The sequence below is a fragment of the Microtus pennsylvanicus genome, chromosome 5 (genome assembly GCF_037038515.1).
Source record: "Microtus pennsylvanicus isolate mMicPen1 chromosome 5, mMicPen1.hap1, whole genome shotgun sequence".
Lineage (NCBI taxonomy): Eukaryota > Metazoa > Chordata > Mammalia > Rodentia > Cricetidae > Microtus > Microtus pennsylvanicus.
This window is the reverse complement of record NC_134583.1, coordinates 81,425,628-81,443,273: the sequence shown is the minus strand read 5'-3', so window position 1 is coordinate 81,443,273 and position 17,646 is coordinate 81,425,628. Positions and strand designations below refer to the sequence as shown.

The 17,646-nt window shown below is 48.3% G+C and overlaps 1 protein-coding gene and 1 pseudogene across 2 annotated transcripts; both read left to right on the top strand.

The window, feature by feature from the left end:
• The first annotated feature begins 8,469 nt into the window (after nucleotides 1-8,469).
• LOC142849875 (homeobox protein MSX-3) lies at nucleotides 8,470-11,420 on the top strand. Of its 2 annotated transcripts, none has more exons than XM_075972678.1 (2): nucleotides 8,470-8,820; nucleotides 9,458-11,420. In XM_075972678.1, exons 1-2 carry the CDS (start codon nucleotides 8,607-8,609, stop codon nucleotides 9,853-9,855), a joined length of 612 nt encoding a protein of 203 aa, XP_075828793.1. In that variant the 5' UTR covers nucleotides 8,470-8,606; the 3' UTR covers nucleotides 9,856-11,420. The 2 variants fall into 2 exon arrangements, with proteins under 2 accessions (XP_075828793.1, XP_075828795.1); XM_075972680.1 differs by having other exon boundaries at nucleotides 8,523-8,886; nucleotides 9,456-9,690.
• A 4,215-nt stretch (nucleotides 11,421-15,635) lies between these two features.
• LOC142851351 (cytosolic 5'-nucleotidase 3A pseudogene) lies at nucleotides 15,636-16,690 on the top strand (annotated as a pseudogene).
• The last annotated feature ends 956 nt before the right edge of the window (nucleotides 16,691-17,646 follow it).

Below are 17,646 nucleotides of genomic sequence, written 5' to 3'. Positions count from 1 at the left end.
TATATAGCAAGGCTGTTGTCATAAAACAGCAAAGAAATCAAGGTGTGTTCCTCTCCATTACATGGCCAGTACCTTCTCAGGGGAGACTATGTAACATCCATAATACTCACCTAACTCCTTAAATCCTGATATAACTGACATTTGGACAGAACCTAGCTAAGGCTGGGCCTGGGGTTTGCCTTTGTGACCAAGTCAGTGAAGGACTTGGGACACAAGGAGGCCCAGTAGGTACAGGGGTCCAAACTGGATACTACTTCCAACTCCAGTCACAAGCACAGACTGGGCTGAACCTGAAACCTGAAACCTGCCCTTGTTTCCTGCCAATCATGCTCAGGCCTAACTTACGTGGACAGCCCATTCTGTGCAGGGCTCCCAGGCAGCCCCAACTTCTCTGCATATAATATCCACTTGGGGCTGTCGATTAGGCAAGAAAGTGTGCTTTCCTCAGGATAGAGAAGGAAGCAGAGTCCACGCCGCAGGGTTGGAAATGACCAGAGTGAAGGTTGTTTTTGTTTAAACTCAGGGTTGGAAATGACCAGAGTGAAGGATGTTTTTGTTTAAACTATGGGTCTGACGTAGGAGAGGCTTGGCACATGTGCTACAATGTAGTATTAGCTGATTCCAGTTTCCCTGGACTTTAGGAAACTCCAGTAATGAGATTCCTACAGTCCAATGAGTACACTTGAAAAGAGAAAAAAAATGGACACTTTATTTTCTAATTCTGTTAAGCTGCTGGATCCTCTAACCTGGCTGTGGTTTAGAAACACTTACAGCAGAGCAAAGCCACCTGCTTCCAGACCTGAAAGGCGTAGGGGGCATGTTGCGTTTGCCCAAGTAGAATTAGGGTTGCAAGTGTCTTCTGAGGCCTTTGGGCAGGGCTGAGCAAGCAGATGCCACCTCTGGATATGAATAGCCAGGAACTAAATAAAGTAAGGCCAGCACCGAATGGGGCAGGACGGAGAACTGGGCTGAGGTCTGATTTGAGTTTCAAGCTTGGAATCCTGGGTCCCCTCCCACTTAATAGTCTGCTAGGGGTCTTTCTGCTAGAGGCAATGCCTGGTCGCCATCCCTTCAAGGATACGCTGAGGCTCTGGGGACAAAAGAGATCAATTCCGGGGTCTCCCAGCAGCCAAGTGACGCCGCGGTCCTTGAAACGATTTTCACAGCCGGGGAAGCCAATTGTATTTTCCAGCTCATTAAGCGGCGCACAAAGAGTCTGGCGGCCGGCGGCTCGGATTCCCCAGGTCCCACCCCGCCGGAGACGGCCGTGCTTTGTCCGCGCAGTGTACCGCCTGTTTATCCAGGCCCTTTGAACACTGCCCTGCGCGGCGGGGCCGCCTGGGAGAATCCTACTGGACCCGGAACAATGCGCGTACAGCCGCCAGGCAGTGATTAAAGGGGCCGGACGTTCACAACATCTGGCCGCCGCTGGGGGCGCGCCATCCGCGCCTCGGGACGCCAGCGAGATAGCAGGGTGCAGTGGCCACCAGGGACTCTGACTCACTCTCTCTCTCTCTCTCTCTCTCTCTCTCTCTCTCTCTCTCTCTCTCTCTCTCTCTCTCTCTCTCTCTCTCTCTCTCTCTGCACAGCTGGAAGTGGAGCCAGGATCTTAGTGCGTGCTGGCTGGTGGAGCTAGCTGTGGCAGGCGGCTGTTCACCCCCTTTACCACCTCCGTGTAATTTAGCAGGGTTGGCGGGCGGGAGGTGGGGGAGAGATCAGGCGCCTGAAGACAGGATGGGCTGGGGAGCTCCCTTGATAGTGTTGACAGTGAGAAGGATGAATGGAGGAATGGCGATCTCTAACCCCTTCTCACCGCATTCTGAGCTGACCTAAGGGCACCTCTCACCCACATGTTAGTGAGGCAAGGGAAGGACCCACAGACATGAAGAGACCGAGATATCTCCATCTCAAGAGGCCTGCTCCCATCCTCACTTCTCAAGATACCTAGCTGACCACCAGCACCCTTAACGCACAGGACCAACCAACCTCTACCAGGATTGCACCTCCCCAGGCCTGCAGCCTGAGAGATCTCATACCCATCTGGCTACAGGTTTTGATGTCCAGCACACCTGGATGCACAGTACTGTCTGTGTGCAATGGTGGAAGGTTTAAGGTAGTCCTTTGTGGTCCCCATGGTCTTGCTCCTGAGATTCAAGGAGTCAGGAGTAGGATAGAGTTAAGCCCAGGCTGGGAGCTATTGACTGTGAGAACTTTGGGAGTTCAGGAATGGGAGGAGCTGTGCTGTCTGTCACGTGGCGGGGTGCATGCTCCTCCTTCCCGTCTCTGAAAGGCAACACTGCTTCTCTGTAGGCTAGGGATCTCCTCTTGGGACTTCTCTCTAGGGATGTCCTAGACTGTTGCCCTAGTCCCAGCCCCTCCAGAGTTAGGGATGCAGGGTTGTTACCTATTAAGACCACAAATATGTTCTTGCTTCCGTTTTTCAAGCACTGATCACAATTTTCTTTTTCGGTGCCTCAAAAAAACAACTTCTCTTTCGGTTTACAGACCCAAGAATAATCCTGACTTTCTTTTTGTTGTTGTTGTTGTTTGTTTGTTTGTTCTTGTTGTTGTTTTGCAGCACCTGTGTATCAGGGCTGACCAACAAAAGTTAAACTATCTGAAGATATCCAGAGTAGACAGGAGCCCAGCTGGCCTTATTGTGAAGTATTATTTCAACTATGTAAAGATGTGTTACATTTGTTATGCTGTAGAATTTAACTGTAAAGGTGAGTTACATTGGTTTCTGCTGACCTTGTTAATATGTGTTACATTTATTTAATTACCCCAAGATGTGTTTCTGTTTCACCTTGCCTGCCTAAGGCCCCTGATAGGTCTAATAAAAAGCAGAACAGCCAATAGCTAGGCCAAAGAGGGATAGGCTGGGCTGGTGGGCAGAGGGAATAAGTAGGAGAAGAAAAAGAAAAAAGGAGAGAAAGATGGAAAAAGAGAGGGTCACACCTGGGCCAGAAGCCAGGCAGTCACCAGCCAGCCATCAAGACCACAGGAAAGGGCTGGAGAGATGGCTCAGAGGTTAAGAGCATTGCCTGCGCTTCCAAAGGTCCTGAGTTCAATTCCCAGCAACCACATGGTGGTTCACAACCATCTGTAATGAGGTCTGGGTGCCCTCTTCTGGCCTGCAGGCATATATGCAGAAAGAATATTGTATACATAATAAATAAATAGGTAAATAGAAAGATAGATAAGTATTAAAAAAAAAGACCGCAGGAAAGTAAGATATACAGAAAGAAAAAAAGGTAAAAAGCCCTGAGGCAAAATGTAAATGAAGAGAAACAGGTTAGGTTATGAAATGAAAGCTAGCAAGAAACAAGCATAAGATAAGGCCAAGCATCCATAACTAATATTAAGTCTTTGAGTCATGATTTGGGAGCTGGTTGGTGGCCCAAAAGAAAAAGCCTGCTACACTGGCCCATGGTGGAATGGAGGCTAGGCCGGGCAGATGGGCACACAGACTGGCCATCACAGAAGGTAGAGCCACAGGGCACAAGAAAAACTGCCCAAGCTGCAGCACTTAGATATCTGGGGAGGTCAACCATCCCATCCTAAAGCTTATGGGGACTCATCACACCTGCTGAGCTGGCATTGTGCCATCCACCCCTCATGCTACCCCCAATGCCCACTCTGGGAAGATGGAAACAAATGTCTATTTGCACCAAGAAAGGGGTCACAGACAGATCTAAGGAACTATTCCAATCTAGAGACTTATGAATAGGGTTGTAAAGGGTTACTTACAGGAATGTGGGTGAGTCAGAGAGTCGCATGGCTGAAAAGCCCACCCCAGTATAGATGAGAATGCAACAAAAGTTGCATTTCAGGAGCTCTCTGCTCAACTCGCAGGCAGCTCTGACCCTTGAAGAGTTTCCTGTCCCAGTGAGTATTGCTGTTAATATGGCCCTGAGACCTGTGGCCACACTGACTAAATCCCCTTTGCTCTGCCCTTCACTCCACTTGTCTCTTGGCCTGTTGGAGATGAGTACTCACATACAGTGTGTTGGGGCTCCCAGAACCCCGGTTTTGACCCTAAAAAGGCTCATTTACCAAATCTGTGACACTACTGGGAGGTTGTACGCTCTGTGTAGGAGACGGGTAAGGGTGGTAGTGTGTCCTTGTGTTGATGGGGGACAGACCACCAAAGTTTATTAAACCAGAAAAAAAAAATCACCATGGGGAACACAAAGCTTATCAGAAGCCGGAGATCGGGCTTCTGGAGCTGTGGCCATGGGGGCTGGGTTTGGGCCTCCTCTTACAGCAAAATCAAGCACCAGGTCAAAGAGATTTTACAACCTTGAATTCAGGCTTAAAGTCACATTACGTTTCAAGTTTTGCAAGTTTGGGTTATAGGATGTTAATTTAGGATGCTCGCAAAAGCCTCTAATGGGCACAGCTGCTTTTCACTGTCCCTGAAAGGATGTAAGGCAGAGAGTAGCACATCCGGGGACAGTTGAAAATGAAGGGAATACAAGCAGAGGGTCCCATAGAGACAGTACTTAGAAGCTAACCTTTGTCCCTGTACCTGCTTAGCTGGGAAGCTGGGAGGCAGGAGACAGATGTTAAAAGTTTACCTCTGTCCACATGGCTGCCAGGATGTCTGCTCTTAAGGCAGAAAGTGTTTGTTAAAGGTTAACAGTGGCTGCCAGTTTTATTTTTATTTTTTTCCAAAATGTGTTTGGGTTCACAACTTTATATTTCTACACTCCTAGACCAGACCCTTTATTTCTATATTTTATTACTTGACTCTTCGTTTGAAGAAGGCGTCTTGTCTCTGATCCCATCCCCTTTGCTTCCAGCTGCCACTAAATGAAAAGCCTTGCTCCACCACATGCTCCCTCCCATGAGGCTCTGACAGGTTCAGAAACAACAGGACCAGGTGACCATGGACTGAACTGTTGGAAGCCCTAGCTTAGGTGTTTTCTGCTAGTGTTAGAAAGCTGAGTAAGTTCGCAGGAAAGAGGTCTTCCCACAATGCTCCCCAAGTCTAGCTGGGGTCGAGGGGTTATGAGAAAAATGCACAGAGGGCCTGGCCTCAGAGAACAAACCCTGGTCAAGCACTGTGGCAGCCCCGCCTGAGAAATCTTAAAAGGCAGACCTGAAAGGACCAGCATGCTTCCAAATGATGCGACTCCCCCAGAATAGAACTCAAGAACACAGAGCTGGTTGTGTGGCATACGCATTTGATCCCCAACACAGAAATGGGGGTGGGGGAGGGTCTGGCAGCTCAAGGCCAGCCTGGTCTACATATCAAGTTCCAGGCCAACTGAAGTGGTTTGAATAAGGATGGCCCCCACAGGCTCATATATTTGAATGCGTAGTCATAAGGAGGTGGCACTACTTGAGAAGGATCAGGAGGTGTGGCACTGTTGGAGGAGGTATGTCACTGGGGGTGGATTTTGAGGTTTCCAAAGCCAATGCCAGGCCCAGTCTCTCTGTCTCTGTCTCTTTCTCTCTGCCTACAGTTCAGGATGTAGCTCTTAGCTACTTCTCCAGCACCATGCCTGCCTGCTGCCACGCTCCCTGCCATGATGATAATGAACCAAAGCCCCCGAAACTGCAAGCCAGTCCTCAATTAAATGCTTTCCTGTATAGGAGTTCCTTTGACCATAGTCTCTTCACAGCAATAGAACAGTGACTAATACACCAGTCAAGACTACACAGAGACCTTTATCTCGAACAAACGAACAAAAGAGGATACAGGCTAGACCTGAGAGCACAGTGTAAAGGCTGATGCTGCCCACTGTGACATTTACTGTGTGCATTTACTTTTTGCCTATAGAATGTGTTTAAAGCATGAAAAAAGCAAAAAAAAAATAAGCATTTTATAAAATAAACTGTGAAAAAAATTAAGAAAATGAATTGGGGATGGCAATATGGCTCAATTGGTAAAGGCACTTACCTTGAAAGTCTCACAACCAAAATTTGATCCCTGGAATGTGTATAAAGGTGGGAACTGTCTTCAGAAACTTGTCCTCGGACCTCCACCTCTGTGCTCGGGCAAATGCATGTGCTCAATCATACAACAGTAGCAAGCTAAGTTGTTTTTTGTAAATGAGAAACTGGACAAGGTGGTTATGTCTTTAATCCAAGAACTCAGGAGGCAAAGGCAGGTGGATCTCCATGAGTTTAAGGCCAGCACAGTCTACATAAAGAGATCTTGTCTCAAAAAACCAAAGAATGCGCTAGTGGCACAATCGTTAGGAATAATCAATAATCAATCATGTTTTGATTGGACTAAAGTCTACTCTATCAGAAGGAACCTACATATGATAGTGCTAAAGTGGCCAAGTACCCGAGACTGGATGAATCATATGCCTAACAGGAAACCTACTATTATTTTTCTGCTAAAGAAACATACAACAGAGGTTGGAAAGATGGTTCAGTGGTTAAGAACACTGACTGCTCTTCCAGAGGACCTGGGTTCAATTCCCAGCACCCACATGGAAGCTCACAACTGTCTATAACTTCAAGATCTGACATCCTCACCCAGACATACATGCAGGCAAAACACCAATGCACATAAAATAATTTTTTAAAGGAACATACAACAAAACAACTCCTAATGACATATTACTACACCTATGCAGCAGCGCATCACTCGGCCCACATCAGAGCAGTTTCCTCTTCCAGTGGATGTTAATTAACAAGGAGATCTAAAGTTAGACGATGTGCAGAGAGAGCTTTTGGAGCACTTAGCCTTAAATAGGATGTCTTTATCAAATCCCTCCTCTCACGGCTCATGGAGCTAAACAGAAGAGCCAGGCGTGCTGGATGACTCCGAGGAACCAGGGTCTTCTAGACACCACCAGACTGATGTGAATATGAGCTCAAGGAGACTCTGACAGCAAGCACAAGACCTGTACAGATTCAGATCAGACAAAATCCGAGCACTGAAAATGGGTAGTGAACACAAACTCCTGTCTAGCCAAGAAGCTATTTGCAATTGATGCTTGCTGGGAATAGGAATGTTAACTTTCTCCAATGGAGTATATATAACTGGATATATCTACCACACTCCAAGCCAGGCCTCATGCCCGGGAGTAGTTGGTTGGTCAATACAAAGTAGACTCCATGATTTTTGTGCTATTTTTGCTTTGTTTTGGCATTTTTTTTCTCTCACTGATTTTTTTTTAATTTTGTTTTTGCTACTCTGTTGCTTTTCCTGTTTTTTTGCGGGGAGGGGGAGAGAACATGAAGTGGGAAGGGAGGTTGGGAGGAGCTGGGAGGAGTTGGAATATGATCAAGTGCATTATACGAAAAAATAGGAAATAAATATCAAATAAATATAAATAGTAAATGCTGCTTTTGTGCTCTAGGATATTAATCAGACTTGATTTCCTAAACCAATCTCCTATATATTCTAAAAACCAAGCCCGGTTTTCTTCCTTCGGAAAGAGGCTGCTGCGCTAGTTTGCTCTGCAGCGTGGGAGAAAAGCGCTGAGGGTTGGGGGACAAGAATCACCAGGACTGAGGAACTCTGTATGGCCTCAGTTCCACCTTTCTCGAGCACAGAGAATCCTCAGCTGATGCCTTCGAAAGCGATGGGGAGGTTCCCATCCTGCTTGTCCCGTTCAGGGGAAAACTGCATCACTAGAGACCCTCTCCGGTGGTCTTTCGTAATCTGCATCGGCAGTTTAGCCAGGCAAATACAAGACACCGGAAGACTACAATGCACCCAGTGTCCAGTTGAGAACTCCAGGCTTTGAGAAGCTGAGGCGCTTGCATCCTGAGCTCCATCTTAGCTGCATCTAAGGCTAGTAAGAGGTCTGCCTCCACCACGTTCCCTTGGGCTCTGTCTTCAGGATCCAAGACATTTCTCTCCAGCCGGTTACTGGCCCAAACTGGCACGCAAATGCAGCCCTCGAAGTTTCTAATGGCTCGGAAAATGTTTGGAAGCCCCAGAAGCCCAAAGAAAGACCCGAGACTAAAACACCACAACTTGGCCTCGAGGGATCAGAAAACAGAGTCTTGTTGGTCACATTCGAACCCCAGAGTACAGAGAGAACGCTATGACTAAAATAGTCCTGAGCCAAGTTTCTCAGTAAGAAAAGCAGCCGGTCAGCCCCATTACACGCCTCTGTGGGAGGCGCGAGCCCGAAGCTCCGCTCTGCCTAAGCGCTTAGGCTTGAAATCCGAGCAAGGTCAAGAACTGATGCCTAGACAGGTGGCTGCACCATATACGCCCACGCGCTCTCCAGTCCTCAGCTGAGGCCATCTCTTCATCGGTGCCTGGGTTCCCCCTCAGCCTTTCCCGCAGGAGGAGCTCGGCAACTGCCCCCACAGACGGCAGTAGGTTCCAAAAGCCCGATATGGGTGCAACGATGCCACCTCACGTCTCGGGGCACTCGGTTCCCAGGCAGCGGCCACGCCCCTCCCTGTCGGTCCCGCCCCCGAAAGCAGTGAGTCCAACCCGCACTGAGGCTCGCACATCGACTGGAACGACCATTGGGTAGCGGCGCATGAAAGCGGCGCCACCTTTTTATAGAGTGCAGAGTGGGCCCGAGAACCACCCAAGCCCAGGGTCCTGGCAAAACAAACCGTCGCTGCGTCCCGCGAGTACCAGCCGGGCGGCTAGCCCTGCACCCGCCATCCCATGCATGGCCCGGGCGACACTCGACATGAACATGGAGGGGCTCGGAGCACGCGGAGGGGGCCACATAGGGCACGGACCACTCCCTTTCAGCGTCGAGTCACTACTGGAGGCTGAGCGCGAACGGGGCTCCGAGCCTGGGGAGCTGGGGGAGGAGAGGCCGCCGGGTGCCTCGAAGCCCGGAGCCTGGCCCCCACCGGTCACGCACACGTGCCCCCCACGTAAGTGCTCAGTGTCCGGGTCCCAGGCCCTGAAAAGCGCGCGCGCATTCAAGGCAAGGAAGTCCAGGGGGCGATGCGCGCTGTGGCCCCGAACTTAATTACTAGTCACTAACCCGTCCAACCCAAGTGCAAACTGGTGGTGGGTTAACTAGTGATGGGAGCCCGACGTTGTGCACAGGCCCAACAGCCACGTCCACGTCTCTTCCTGGGCGAGGTCCGCAGCCCAGGACAGACACCCCTAATGCTTTTCCACTCCGGATCGCTCACGCTTCTGCACCCCTTACCCACTTTGCATATACTAGCGACAGCTAACTAGTCTCCATATAGCCCTAACTCTACTCATCCTCAGTTAATTGCAGCCGCCTCCCGCCCCAGCTTTTTTCCAAGTGGCCAGTCTCCGGTTGAAAGAGGTCACCGGTTGAGAGAGCAGACCGGAGTCTAGAGCGCCCACTAGACCCCACACTTCCCTTCCCCCTTGCTTTGCTTATCCACGTGGCTTTGGAGACCTCGTTACGCTGAGCGGAGTGGTCACGGAGCCACGGAGCACCAACCTTCCTGGTAGGGGGCGGGACAGTGTCGGGATAGGGGTGTGCAGCCAGGGTTTGAGCGCTCGCTCTCTGCTTCTCTTTCCTTTCAGGTGTCCCGAGCCCTCCACCCTGCACCCTTCGCAAACACAAAAACAACCGCAAGCCACGGACGCCCTTCACCACCGCGCAGCTGCTGGCGCTTGAGCGCAAGTTTCACCAGAAGCAGTACTTGTCCATTGCTGAGCGCGCCGAGTTCTCCAGCAGCTTGAGCCTCACTGAGACTCAGGTCAAGATTTGGTTTCAGAACCGCCGAGCCAAGGCCAAGCGGCTGCAGGAGGCTGAGCTGGAGAAGCTGAAGCTGGCAGCCAAGCCGGTACTGCCCGCGTTTGGTCTGCCATTTCCGCTGGGCACCCAGCTGCACAGTTCCGCGGCTGCAATCGGCGGAGGTGCGGTTCCCGGGATCCTCGCGGGGCCTGTTGCGACTTATGGCATGTACTATCTGTCTTAGCCCATGGAACCAAGTCCTATTCTCTTGGGCTCAGATCTGTGCCACGATGCAGCCCGCTGCTGATGCTCCTGGTGATTTCTGAACTTTAGGTATCCCTTTTATTTTAGTTTTTCGTTTTTTACCGTTCATACCGTTCATGTTATATTTGATGACTGGAGCCTATCTGTAGGCATCTTACAAATACTTTAAACCTTCCTAAAATCATGGTCACGCTAGTCTGTTTTCTGAAAGACAGTGAACACAGCTTCATACAGTCCCTGACATAGACAAAAGTAGATCTCCCTACTTCGTACAAAACTGCACCGAAGACTTTAGAGGCTCTTTTGGACTGGCATAAAAAATTCCATAAAAAAATAAAAATAAAAATGATACGGTAGGACTGCTAAAAAAAACTTAGAAATTATTCTCACTCTAACTAAATGTGGTACGTTGTGACCAAACGGAACTTTTACACTTGTTTTCGGTTTTGCATCAAATGCTGCATGGGTGGGAACATGGGGGAGGTGATGTGCCGCTGGCACCAAGCACCCAAATAAGAGACTGGAGGACTGTGGCTGCCACGCTGAAGGCAGTGGGCCACAGGGAGCAAGCTTTAGCCTCTTGCTGGCAGGTGCCCAACTAATAGAAGACGCTGAGGATTGAGAGAGAGACTTGCTGTGGGCACAGTAGGAGGCAGGGTTGCTGCCAGTGCCAGAAGCCCCTGCAATCCTGGTGGCCTGAGAAAAACGGTGGGCTTGTTTAGGAATCTGGACCCCTACCTTTATTTGAGGCAGAAAAACAGACCATCTGAGCTTTTCTGTCCCAAAGCCCCTGTAGGATTCTCATCCCTGTCGCTGAGGCTCTTCGGGTACCTGTCAATGATCCTGATAAAACCTGCGACTGTTTCCACAATCTCAAGATTTAAGTCTGGACTGTGCCTGGGGCTCACAAAGATCCTCTGGGGTCACAGCCTGGACATGGACAAATCCCTTCCTCCAAATGCTGCCTTAGAGCTGGAGAGGAAGAACAGGGCTGCAAAGGTGTGCTGGCTGTGTGCTCATGAGAACTAGGAACTTCACAGTGATGGCCTTAGGTTAGGATGTTCTGGTAGGGAAGAGGGGAAACACTGGTCCAGCAGCCCAAGCCAGAACAACTGCTCCAGAGAAGCTGCTGTCCTGTGACCTTCACTGCTCCGCCTGCTCCAAATATGAGAGATGATATTGCATGGAATTGCCTGTTGGTACCCATTGACATTCCTCAGTCCTGTGTCTCTTGGAAAATGGGAACCAGATAGGTTTTTGTTTTGTTTGTTTTGACACAGATTCACCATGTATCCTTAACTGACCTGGAGCTTGCTGTTCTCCAGGGATGGCCTTAGACTCACAAAGGTTCACTTGCCTCTGCCTCCCAAGTGTTGGGATTAAAGGTGTACACCACCATGCCCAGCTATGTGATTTTTTTTAATGTTAAATGGCTCAGTTTGGGGAGGTCTCAGATGCAGAGAGTGGAGGATAGCTACAAGGGAGAGTAGCTGTCTCTCTCAGGTGCGTGTGCAGAACCCCTCAGCCTAGCCTGCTTAAACTTAAACCCAGTCCTATCGCCACTCTCAAAAGGTCAGAGAGAGACTTCCTTCTGGTGTATAAATACTGATGTGCAGAGAATCCAGTGTTAAGGTCCTGAGATCTCACCCAGCAGACCTGGGACTACTTGTATAGCCCAGGTTAGCTTCAGACTCAAAGCAATCCTATCTCAGCCCACTGAGTCCTGGGATTACAAACATGAGCCTCGACTCCCAGCCAGGCTGTTGCCTCTTAAGTCCCATCATTGCTTTAGTTCTGCTCTCAAATCTGAGGTACTGAGGGGCCCTGGGCAAACCCCCAGCATATTCAACCACAGCCAGAACACTGACGGTCCTGAAACCACAGGAAAGGGAGCACCAAATGTACAATCCAGGAAATCAGGGGGTGCGCTGCTTCTTCGTAGTGGAGCTCTATCTGTGTGGCAGATCTGTATCTGCTGGCCAAGAGCATGTGATGGCATGGGCCACCGAGGGCTGAGTAGAAACTGCTGGCTAGCTAAATGGCCAGCTTGCTAGTTTTTCTCTTTGACCCAAAATAACCAGCCAAGAATATTCTCCCCCAGATCCTTTGAGTCAGTCCAGTTATGTTCCGGGTTCTCAGAGTCCTCCCTCTGAGGGTGGGCATGGCTCTGGTGGTCTAGCAGGTGGGATGTATTCAAACCTTTACGTCACCTCAGCAGATCTCTTCCTGTTGCCCAGCCGTGTTTGCTTTTAGGACAAGACTGAGGCACACTGACACTTTTTGGGAGGGAGCTGCATAGAAACCAGTCTTCTTACAGGATGCAGATTCCTGCTTCCAGCCATGACCTGAAGTTGTACAGCCCACGGATCGAATCCTGAATTCAGATAGTATGTCTTCGAGATCAAGGCCTTTAAAGACCAGAAGTGGCCCAGAGCCAGTTGTGAAAGGATTTCCTTGTTGTGACAGTGCAGATGGTGGCCCTCTGCCATTCAGCATCTTATGGATAGACTTCTGAATCCCAGAGTGCTGGCTTCCAGTCTGAGCCCCTCCAGTTGCCAGTTCAGGACCACCGAGGGTGGACTTGAAGAGCCTACCCTGCTTTTGGAAACTTGGGTCAGGGAGGCCACTGTTCAGGGTGGGCCATGCCTCTCTGGGCTTGAAACAGACAGAGCAAGAAATAGAGAAGCAGTGAAATGATGTGGACTCCAGATGACCTTGGGCAAAGGACTGGACTGTGGCTTACCTATCAAGTATAAGTGTCTCATCTTTCCCATTGGAGTGACCTGATGTGTTGGCTGTGTATAGGTGGTCAGAGTATTTATTGCCTGAGCTCTGTGAAACAGCCCTGAGGTCTTTAAGGTCAGGATCACCTCCAATGGGGGAAGCCAGGGCTCATAGACCCACTAGCTCCCAAACAGAGCTAGGGCTCACTACCCATGTCAGCTTTGCACCCTCTGGGTCTAAGAGGTGTGGCTAAGGCCTCCAGCACAGTGACCTGAGGACATGGGTACTGTGCTGTGGACCACTCAGGAGGTGGAGCCTAGTCAGTCCTGTCGGTGTTTCTAGAAGGGACTCTTTAGACCTGACTAGCAGACCCTGGATGATGTAAGAGATCTGGAGGGCAGTTCCTCCTCCTGGGGATTTCTGCACACCATTTAAGGACAATGTCAGCTCTTCTTGCTTGAGGAATGGTGAGGATACTTCACCTTAGTAACGTAAGCCAGGTGCCGGGGAAGAGCAACTGTCTTCTGGCCTCTTTGTACTTCCAGTCTTCTCCAGCTCCCAGTCTGGTGGTGTTGTTGGGAAGCCTTTGACTCAGTGGGTCCCAGTTTCCCTGAAACACTGTGAAGATTGCTGTGCACTTTGCACGAGAGTCTGCTAATCTGATCCTTTACTTTGAAGAAGTATTGTCTAAATATACACAAGTTTTGTTGTTTATGATTGTCACATTACATTCTACATGGTATTTGATTGTGTTATTAAGAAAAACTCAAGCATTAAACAGAGATGGTTGATAATAGAGAGAAGTGAAGTTCCAGAGATGGTCAAAGGAGGGAAAGAAATGTCTTTACATTTATAATGTGTGTGCTTTAGAAAACCAAACCACACAACCACAACATCCCCTAAACATTCAAGGACTGTTTGTTGTCTTTGAAATGTTCTGAGAAGAGTCATGGGCTCATCTCTACTATGAACATACCTGTTTTTATACAGCAGCAGGGACACCTGCTCTGGCAGGTGACTGTGAGTCTAATCCCATGCTTCCTTTATTAGAGGTATTGGTAGTAAATTTGCAGCCACCGTTTCCAGATTATTAGGGATTCTTTCTGGAGGTGGTTACTAAGAAGGCAGACGGATCTCTGTGAGTTCTCGGCCAGCCTGGTCTGCAAAGAGGGTTCTGGGCTAGTCAGGGCTACATAGTGAGAACTTGTCTCAAAACAAAGACTAAACAAGAATGAAATTTTCCTTTGTTAAGTCAGTTGTGAGTTTCTAAAACAAACCTAATTTCAGAAATGGTTGAATCAAAAAGATGAACAGCAGCTTTAAGCTTGCGTACAAGAAAACGCGGTGGCAATGAAGGTCAACAGAGATTAGTGGGAGCGAATGTGGCTTCTGCTGGTAGAAGCGGATCAATCAGGAGCTGTTCAGAGACGGTACAGCAGGTGGAGCCCTGAAACAGCCTGCCCCATGAAGCCCTACGAAGCCCCATAGTAAGGTGGGCTCTTAGGTAGGCTCAGGGTTCAGTAAGCACCAGCCTGTTTCCCCCTGCTACAGAAGCATCTGGTAACAATAGGTCTCCTGAGCCACTTCAAGGAGAGGAACGTGATGGCTCCCTGCTGAAGGTTGGGACTTGAGTCACAAGAATTATTGTGAAGGTAGAGTGGCGTTTGTCATCTGCCCTTCTGTGTAGCCTGAGGACAAAGTCTTGTTGAACACGAGCTTCCTATCTGATCATCCACTCCTGTGCTCAAAGAAAGTCTGAAAGAAAGCATGATGTCTTTGCATGTCCCAGAGGAGTCTGCTCTCGTGGCTGGTCGCAGCCACCACATTGCATCCAAATAGCTTTTTCTCCTACTGTGGAAGATGCAAGCTCATACAGAGTGAATCTCATGGGCACACACGCATTCCCACACACATTTGATATGTGATTGGGTATGGTGGGTGGAGGATAGAGAGGGGTGAGATGGGCTGTGAACTTCCACAACCCACTTCCCAGTCTCAGCAGGCACCAGTGCAAGGCCCTCAGATCCCAGAAGAGCCTCTCCAGGAGCTTACTCTGATACGTACTCTAGAGGTCATATGATTTCCTGCACGAGGGCTTCAGAATGTGTTTTAGAAAGACTGCTTTAAAAAAAAAAAACAGGTCCTGGGGTCTGGAGAGATTACTCAGAGGTTAAGAACACTTGCTTGATTTTCCAGAGAGCCTGAGTTTAGTTCCCAGCACCCAGTTCAGGCACCTCACAACTGTCTGTAAACCGAGTTCCTGGGGACCAATACCTTTGGCTTCCACAGGTACTTGCACACGTGTGCACATTCCCAAATGCAGAGATACACATCTAGATATAGTTAAAAATAAATCTTTTTTCTTAAGCAAAACTTGGGGGCTGGAGAGATGGTACAATGATTAAGAGAACATTGTCTGCTTTTCCAGAAGACCAGAGTTCAATCCCCTGCATCTATCTGTAACTCCACTCTCAGAGGATCCAGCATCTCCTTCTGGCCTCCTCCAGCACCAGACATGCGTGTGGTACACAGATATACATTCAAGCAATAAACCCATACACGTAAAATAATAATGTTTAAAAACTGAAAGAGGGTTTTAAATATGGCTCTGCAGTTGGGAGCACTGGTTGCTCTTCCAGAGGACCTAGGTTTAATTCCTAGCCCCCACACGGCAGCTCGCTTCCATTGCAACTCAGTCTCGGAGGATCCAACATCCGCTTCTGGCCTCCTCAGTCACCAGGCATGCATGTAGGCCAAACACCCACACACATTAAATAAAACAAAATTTTAGAAAATTAAAAAAGGCCAGGCAATGGTGTTGCACGCCTTTAATCCCAGCACTCTGGAGGCAGAAATAGGCGGATCTCTGTGAGTCTGAGGCCAGCCTGGTCTACAAAGCGAGTTCCAGAGCAGCTAGGACTGTCACATAGAGAACAACAACAACAGCAAAGTGACTGTTCCCCTGGGATCATACCGGAGGGGACTTGCGGGGTACAACTGTGGACTTGTCCATGGACCACGCAGCTGTTTGCTCATATGGGCCCAGAAGTGAGTGCCACTTTGTGCTCAGTGGTGGCCCATGAGGTGCTGGCCCCATACATATTCATTTTGAAGAGAAAGACAGGCAGCTAGACCAAGATCATCAAGATGATGCCAGGATTTCAGAAAAGTTTAGTTCGTATCAAGAACCCTACAAGAGTAGAATAAATAATCTATGGTCACATTAAAGGAGGATCTGAGGCTGGGCGGTGGTGGCATGCGCCTTTAATCCCAGCACTCAGGAGGCAGAGGCAGGCGGATCTCTGTGAGCTCGAGGCCAGCCTGGTCTACAAGAGCTAGTTCCAGGACAGGCACCAAAGCTACAGAGAAACGCTGTCTCGAAAAAACCCAAATAATAATAATAATAAAAAAAATAAAGGAGGATCTGCCAAACTTCAGATAATAACAAAGGTTTTCCTACAATGAGAAAAGATGGCCTACATCATAATATCATTGACAAGTGTAAGCTCGTTACAGATGAATGTCGAAGACAGTCACTGTAGTTAAAGGAGTGTTACACTATTGAAGTTGACCCTGTTCTCTGTGGAAGAAAAGCTCCCTTACATGGTAGAGTGGTATACTAAATTGCACGGTTTGCTTGTTGAACAAGGCATACCGAAAACCACACTTAAAAGAGATTGTGGCAGACTCTGATGTTTTGTTCATGGAAGGGTATGAGAATTTCTTTGGTAAACTTCAACAGCACAGTATCCCTATGTTCACATTTTTGGCTGGTATAGGTGACATGCCTGAAGGAGTTATCCCTCCCGCTGGAGTTTGTCACTTAAATATTAAAGGAATATCCAACGGCATGGGTTTTGATGAAAATGGAGAGCTGAAAGGACTCAAAGGAGAACGAAGTCATGTATTCAGCAAGCATGATGGTGCCTTGAAGAACACAGACTTTCAGCCAACTGGAAGGCAACAGCAACATCATTCTGTAGGGAGACTCCCAAGGAGACCTAAGGATGGCAGATGGCATAGCCAGCGTTGAAAACACGCTGAAAGTTGAGTATCTGAATGACAGAGTAGAGAAGCTTTTAGAAAAATAATGAACTATTATGATAATTGTTTTAGTGAAAAAAATAAAGACTCATTGCAGGTTGTCAACTCTATATAAACCGACTGTTTGCCAGGGACTTCTCCCACAGGTGCTGCTCCAGCAAGCACTGTCATTTTGAGAAAAGACCCTCATTTTTTAAACTTATGATACATTCTTTTTTCCTGTTCTTTTCTTTTTCTTTCTTTCTTTTGTTCTCTCTTTTGTGGTTTGGGTTTTGAGAGTGTTTCTTTGTCTAACCTTGACTGTCCTGGAACTAGCTCCGTAGATCAGGCTAGCCTCGAACTCTCTGAGACCCACATGCCTCTGTTTCCTGAGAAGTAGGATTACAGGTGTGCACCACCTTCGCCCGGCTATAATACAATCTTGTTCTTGTGGTTTTTTCCTTTTCCTGGCAGAAGTATCTTCAGATGTGTTGAAGCTATAAACCGAGCCCCTTCTTCCCACCTCCATCTCACTGGATTGTTTTTAAGGCAATCTAAAACTACCTTAAGGCCAAAATTAGAAAAAAATTAAAAGAAAGTAGAACCTGGGTGCAAGTCTCAATTCTCGTATGATAATCGAGGACCATCCTCCAGGTTGTGAGACTGCAGCAGCACGGGGGTTTTCTAGACTCTCTTGATTGTTCAGTTTGTTCTGTTAAACAGCTATGCTGAGATACAGTTCACAAGCCTTCTGATTGCCCCCATTCTGCCTGTAACTCACCATCCAACAGTCAACATTAAAGCATTTTCATCACCCCTGAAGGAGACTTGCCTTTAACCATCAACCCTATTCTTCCCGCTGTTGGGCACTAACCTAACAAACCAATGTTCTACCTGTGTTGCTTTTACTATTCAGGACTTTTGCTAGAAATGGAATCATATAGTAATGTGTGTGTGTGTGTTTATTTATTTAGTTTTTAGTGTTCCTCTGTATTACAGCATGTTCAAATCAGTTACTCATTCT